At 43.1% G+C, this 7,500-nt stretch overlaps 1 protein-coding gene across 1 annotated transcript in view; it reads right to left on the bottom strand.

Annotated features, from left to right (window-relative positions):
* Nucleotides 1-7,500, bottom strand: part of LOC137046941 (WD repeat-containing protein 7) — a 169,008-nt gene that overhangs the window by 9,577 nt on the left and 151,931 nt on the right. Inside the window, 2 exon segments of the mRNA XM_067424450.1 lie at nt 110-192; nt 388-540. Coding sequence (XP_067280551.1) covers nt 110-192; nt 388-540 — 236 coding nt within the window.

The raw sequence follows: 7,500 nt of genomic DNA, 5'->3' as shown, positions 1-7,500 counted from the left end.
AAAACACACACACACACACACACACACACACACACACACACACACACACACACACACACACACACACACACACACACACACACACACACACAAACACAAACACACTGACCTGCAGATAGCCGGGAAACACTCGGACAGGCCTTTCTTCTTCACCAGAGACCCTTCGATACAGTACATGATGATGTCCATCACCTGCAGGACACACACACACACACACACACACACACACACACACACACAGTTATACACATCAATTACTCAACTAACTGCTATTGGTTGACACACTGGGCCTGTAGTTGAATCTTGAGTCACATGACCTCAGCAAGATTTGCTGTGTGTGTGTGTGTGTGTGTGTGTGTGTGTGTGTGTGTGTGTCTGTTATTGTACCTCCACCAGCAGGTCCACCACATCGGACGGCATCTTTTCGATGAGAATCTCGATGACTCGCAGGATTTCGGTTTTGGCCCGAGCGAGAGTCGTGGTGTGAACGTTCTGCTGAGACTGAGAACCCTGGGACTGCATCGCTGTGTGTCTGTGAACCTACACACACACACACACACACACACACACACACACATTGTTTGTTCATGTTTTACAGGGACTATCCATACAATCTCGCTTAATCTCTAACACACACACGTTTGTTTTTGTGAATTGTGGGGACATTCCATGCATAGGTGTTTACACTGGGGCCATTCCCTTACACTGCCCCGCCCCTAAACCTACCCATCTCACCCCCCCCCCCCCCCCCCCACCCACACACACACACGCACACACCCAGAGCCCCTACCCCTAAACCTACCCATCTTTCACACACACACACACACACACACACACACGCACACGCACACGCACACACTGCCCCTACCCCTAAATCTACCCATCTCACACACACACATACACACGCATACACGCGCACACGCGCACACGCGCACACACACACACACACACACACACACACACACACACACACACACACACACACACACACACACACACACACACACACACACACACACACACACACACACACACACACAGCCCCTAAACCTACCCATCACAGGAAACATTCTGCATTTTTACTTTCTCATAAAAACTCCTCCTGTGTGATTTATAAGCCTTTTGAAAAGTGGGGCCATGGGTAATGTCCTCATATTTCACCCTCTCCTGTAATACCTGTGTGACTGTGCATTACCCATGTCATAATACACATTTGTATCCTGATATTTCACAAAAACAAACACACACACACACACAGATGTGCATCGTGTTACCTCTCGTGCGATGGTGGTGATGAATGCGGGCGGTCGAGCGGTGGCGATCAGCGAGAGGGCGTGACGGGCCGAGCGCGCAGAGTCGGCAGCGGGGCTCAGAGGAAGACCCATTGAGATGCTAAACACACAAATATAGAGTCAAACCATTACACACACATTATAATGTGAGCCTGGGGTCAATGGAGTCACTCACACACATCACAGCACACACACACACACTGATCTGCATCTGTAAGAGGCCCCATGTTAACAAATCACCCCGTGTGTGTGTGAATATGCATCAGGACACACAGAGCGACTCGCGCATGATGTGATCAAAGCATGTGCTGGGACTTTAATGTTCTCGGTGACACGCGTGGCTAAAACACACAACAGAGCCGAAACCCTGCTGACCGACGGCTCGCTCCAACACACACCGCTAGAGAGAGAGAGAGAGAGAGAGAGAGAGAGAGAGAGAGAGAGAGAGAGAGAGAGAGAGAGAGAGAGAGAGAGAGAGAGAGAGAGAGAGAGAGAGAGAGAGAGAGAGAAGAGAGAGAGAGAGAGAGAGAGAGAGAGAGAGAGAGAGAGAGAGAGAGAGAGAGAGCTTTATACATACAGAGAAAAGATATATTTAAAGGGCTCAGGTTATTTTATATTATATTGTATTACATTATATTATATACACACAGTGGGTATGGAAAGTATTCAGACCCCCTTACATTTTTCAGTCTGTTATATTGCAGCCATTTTCCAAAATCATTTAAGTTCATTTTTTTCTCATTAATGTACACACAGCACCCCATATTGACAGAAAAACACAGAATTGTTGATATTTTTACAGATTTATTAAAAAAGAAAAAAGAAAATATTAATGATCTTAAGTATTCAGACCCTTTGCTGTGACGCTCGTAAGGGATAATGTCCACCCAGCCGGATGTTATCGCAGAATAAACCCCTTCAGAGTGATCAGGACCCCGAGGCGAAGCAGAGCGTCTCTCTGAAGGGGTTTATTCTGCGATAACAACCGGCTGGGTGGACATTATCCCGCTTATTACACGGCTACTAGTCTCAAATAAATTAGACACAAAATATTGTCTTGAGATTAAATATTTTATTAGCTCTTACGCAAAGCTTCCGCGAAGAAAAACAGTTCCAGACTGCTTTAAGCCTTTATCTATTGCTGCTAAATGTTGAGAATGAATGCTGAAAGGGTTAGTTCAGCCAAAAATGAAACCAAGCCTATGATTTACTCACCCTCAAGTCATTATAGGTGTTTATGACATTCTTCTGTCAGACAAATACAATCAGAGTTATATTTAAAAAGTCCAGGCTAACGTTAATCCAGCAGTAGTTGGAGCTGTTTTTGAAGTCCATAAAAAATGCAGCTGTCCGTCAAATAACGTGCTCCACACGACTCCGATGGGTTAATAGAGCCTTCTCAGGTCTTTACACTGGCTTCCAGTTACATCTAGGATCGATTTTAAAGTACTATTACTTGTTTATAAATCACTCAATGAGCTAGGACCTCAATACATCGCAGATATGCTGATTAAATACAAACCCAACAGATCACTCAGATCAGCAGGATCAAGTCAGTTAGAAATACCAAGAGTTCACTCAAAGCAAGGAGAGTCTGCCTTTAGCTATTCTGCCCGCCGCAGCTGATCCAGCTTCCTGAACAGATCAGATGTGCTCCAACAGTAGCCACATTCAAATCCAGACTCAAAACACATCTGTTCAGCTGTGCATTTACTGAATGAGCTCTGAGCACTGTATGTCCGACTGATCGCACCTTATCTATGCATCATTTTTTAAATAATTTTTTATAACTGTTTTAGTTTACCTGTTCTTTTCTTTGGTTATCATCATTTTATTACTTTTAATTCTCTTTACATTGTATTCTTTTTCTTATGCATTTTTTAGCCCTATTTTAATTCCTTTCTATGTAAAGCACTTTGAATTGCCATTGTGTATGAAATGTGCTATATAAATAAACTTGCCTTGCCTTGCCTTGCCTTGCCTTGCCTTGCCTTGCCTTGCCTTCTGATTCCAATCAATGCGTTTGTGTAAGAAAAATATCCATATTTAAAACGTTATAAAGGAAACCCGCCTTGAAGTCTTCCATTGTAACCCACGGCTGTTTAAGCCACAAGATGGCGCCAGCGTTAAGCACAGAAGTAGAACCGGTCAAGATAACTCGCAGTACCCGGATGAGTGGTTGTTATCTGGAAATAACACACCGCTGGAATGCGCGATTGACCAATCAGAATCAAGTATTTCACAGAGCCGTGTAATAAATATATTTAACTCAGGTGCTGTCCATTTCTTCTGATCATCCTTGAGATGGTTCTGCTCCTTCATTTGAGTCCAGCTGTGTTTGATTATACTGACTGGACTTGATTAGGAAAGCCACACACCTGTCTATATCAGACCTTACCGCTCACAGTGCACGTCAGAGCAAATGAGAATCAGGAGGTCAAAGGAACTGCCTGAAGAGCTCAGAGACAGAAAAAGGCGCAGATCTGGCCAAGACTACAAAAACATTTCTGCTGCACGTAAGGTTCCTAAGAGCACAGTGGCCTCCATAATCTTTAAATCTAATACGTTTGGGACGACCAGAATCCTTCCTAGAGCTGGCCGTCCGGTCAAACTGAGCTATTGAGGGAGAAGAGCTTTGGTGAGAGAGGTGAAGAAGAACCCAAAGATCACTGCGGCTAAGCTCCAGAGATGCAGAGATGGGAGAAAGTTGTAGAAAGTCAACCATCACTGCAGCCCTCCACCAGTCGGGGCTTCATGGCAGAGTGGCCCGACGGAAGCCTCTCCTCAGTGCAAGACACATGAAAGCCCGCATGGAGCTTGCTAAACAAACACCTGAAGGACTCCAAGATGGTGAGAAATAAGATTCTCTGGTCTGATGAGACTGAGACCAACTTTTTGGCCTTAATTCTAAGCGTTATGTGCGGAGGAAACCAGGCACTGCTCATCACCTGTCCAATACTGTCCCAGCAGTGAAGCATGGTGGTGGCAGCATCATGCTGTGGGGGTGTTTTTCAGCTGCAGGGACAGGACGACTAGTTGCAATTGAGGGAAAGATGAATGTGGCCAAGTACAGGGATATCCTGGATGAAAACCTTCTCCAGAGTGCTCAAGACCTCAGACTGGGCCGATGGTTCACCGTCCAACAAGACAATGACCTGAAGCACACAGCTAAAATAACGAAAGAGTGGCTTCACAACAACTCCGTGACTGTTCCTGAAGGGAAGCCCTGACTTAAACCCAATTGAGCATCTCTGAGAGACCTGAAAATGGCTGTCCAACAACGTTTACCATCCAACCTGACAGAACTGGAGAGGATCTGGAGGAGGAATGGCAGAGGATTCCCAAATCCAGGTGTGGAAAACTTGTTGCATCTTTCCCAAAAAGACTCATGGCTGTTTTAGATCAAAAGTGTGCTTCTACTAAACACTGAGCAAAGGGTCTGAATACTGAGGACCATGTGATATTTCAGTTGTAATTTTTTTTAATAAATCTGCTAAAATGTCAACAATTCTGTTTTTCTGTCAATATGGGGGGTGCTGTGTGTACATTAATGAGAGAAGGTTTTAACTTAAATGATTTCAGCAAATGGCTGCAATATAACAGAGTGAAACATTTAAGGGGGTCTGAATACTTTCTGTTCCCACTGTACTTGTAGGAATCCAGAGGAATATATGTATTATACACTGAATAAAATTATAAACGCATTACTATTATTTTTGCCCCCATTTTTCACGAGCTGAACTCAAAGATCTAAGACTTTTTTTCTCTCAAAGGCCTATAACTCTCAAATATCATACAAAAATCTGTCTAAATCTGTGTTAGTGAGCACTTCTCTTTTGCTGAGATAATCCATGCACCTCACCATACCATTAGTCAAGTCAACTTTATTTATATCGCGCTTTTACAATGCCGATTGTTTCAAAGCAGGTTCACGGTGTTAAACAGGACAGTCGTTCTGGAGAAAAGCAGTGGTGTTATCAGCTCATTTCAAATTATCATATAGCGACATGTGAGCAGATCAGTATCATAGTTTATACAGTTATTTTAGTAATTAATTTTATTTAGATATTTCGTTGAGAACTTAGATCTAAATTAACCGCCACCATGGGCCACTCGATCCACAACGCTTACCCAAAACGCCATACACACGGTCTGCCATCTGCCAGTTCAATGAAACTGGGATTCATCTTTGAAGAGAACACTGCAAAAAATGCTCTCTTATTTAGTATTTTTTTTCTTGTTTCCAGTCCAAATATATAAATATTCTTAAATCAAGGATGCATTTACTAGATAAGTAAAATGACATGATATTTTCCTTGTTTTCAGAGGAAAAAGATCTAAATGAAGTGAGTTTTTGCTTAAACAGGCAAAATGATCTGCCATGGGGTGAGAAAATAATCTTGTTTCTGTTTGGGACGGAAACAAGAAACAAGATTTCAGAATTAATCAGAATTAATTACATTTAAGAATAGTTAGATATTTAGACTAGAAACAAGACAAAATGACTAAGTAAGAAGAGCATTTTTTGCAGTGAACCCCTCTCCAAAGTGTCGGACGCCATCGTATGTGAGCATTTGCTCACTTGAAGCCGATACGAGTTAAAGTCGATTACGAATGAGCTTCAGTGAGACGGTTTCTGACCGTTAGTGCAGAAACTCTTTTGGTCATTTGGTTAGCTGTCCGAGTGGCTGGTCTCAGACGATCTTGGAAGTGAAGATGCTGGTTGTGGAGATCCTGGGCTGGTGTGGTTACATTTGGTCTGCAGATGTAAGGCCGGTTCGATGTACTGACAAATTCTCTGAAACGCCTTTGGAGACAGATTATGGTAGAGAAATGAACATTCAATTAATGGTAAAACAGCTCTGGTTGACATTCAGTATGCCAATCGCACGCTCCCTCAAACTTGTGGCATCTGTGCCTTATGTTAAAACGGCACATTTTAGAGTGGCCTTTTATTGTGGCCAGGCTAAGGTACCACCTGTGTAATAATCCTGCTGTGTAATCAGCATCTTGAATATGCCACACCTGTGAGGTGGATGGATAATCTCGGCAAAAGAGAAGTGCTCACTAACACAGATTTAGACAGATTTGTGTATGATATTTGAGAGTTATAGGCTTTTGAGAGAAAAAGTCTTAGATCTTTGAGTTCAGCTCATGAAAAATGGGGGCAAAAACAATAGTGTTGCACGCAGACACACTCTCTCACAAACGTCTCAGTTTTAAATGAAGAGGCAGAAGAGAGAAGGACATCGTGAGAACACGCTCAGATCTCTTGACTGAACAGGGTTATTTCTAACATGGCTCTAATAAAGTGAGACACACACACACACACACACACACACACACACACACACACACACACACACACACACACACACACACACACACACACACACACACACACACACACACACACACACACACAGTTCCCCTGCTGAAACTCAAGCAAATGTGTCAATAAATTCAGTTCAAAGGCAGTGAGACCTCACTCGAGATTCCTCCTGTTTCATTCCTCGCTCGTGAAAATCACGCAGATTTCCGGAGAAAGGCGGCAGTTGCGTAAATGATCTTAGCGCGGCTGATCTCGTGTGACGTGCTTTAAATGATCTAAAGCTCCTCTTGACGTTCAGGCTTTGAAAGACACCGAATGAAAGAACAAAGCTAGATTTATCTGCTCTTCTGCTGTGAGCGACTCCTGTCTACTTCAGCTACTCAAGCGCAGCTTTAACACTGGTGATAACTCAGACACTGAGTGTGAATGAGCTAATCAACGTCAATATCTGATCAATGACTCTGATCTCAGGAGCGGCTCGCAGAATATATATATATATATATATAGAGAGAGAGAGAGAGAGAGAGAGAGAGAGAGAGAGAGAGAGAGAGAGAGAGAGAGAGAGAGAGAGAGAGAGAGAGAGAGAGAGAGAGAGGGAGAGAGAGAGAGAGAGAGAGAGAGAGAGAGAGAGAGAGAGAGAGAGAGAGAGAGAGATTTATACATACAGAGAAAAGATATATGTAAAGGGCTCAGGTTATTTTATATTATATTGTATCACATTATATTATATACACACAGTGGGTATGGAAAGTATTCAGACCCCCTTACATTTTTCAGTCTGTTATATTGCAGCCATTTTCTAAAATCATTTAAGTTCATTTTTTCTCATTAATGTACACAGCACCCCATATTGACAGAGAGAGAGAGAGAGAGAGA

This window comes from Pseudorasbora parva, chromosome 18, assembly GCF_024679245.1.
Source record: "Pseudorasbora parva isolate DD20220531a chromosome 18, ASM2467924v1, whole genome shotgun sequence".
NCBI classification, from domain to species: domain Eukaryota; kingdom Metazoa; phylum Chordata; class Actinopteri; order Cypriniformes; family Gobionidae; genus Pseudorasbora; species Pseudorasbora parva.
This window is presented reverse-complemented; position numbering and strand designations above follow the sequence as displayed.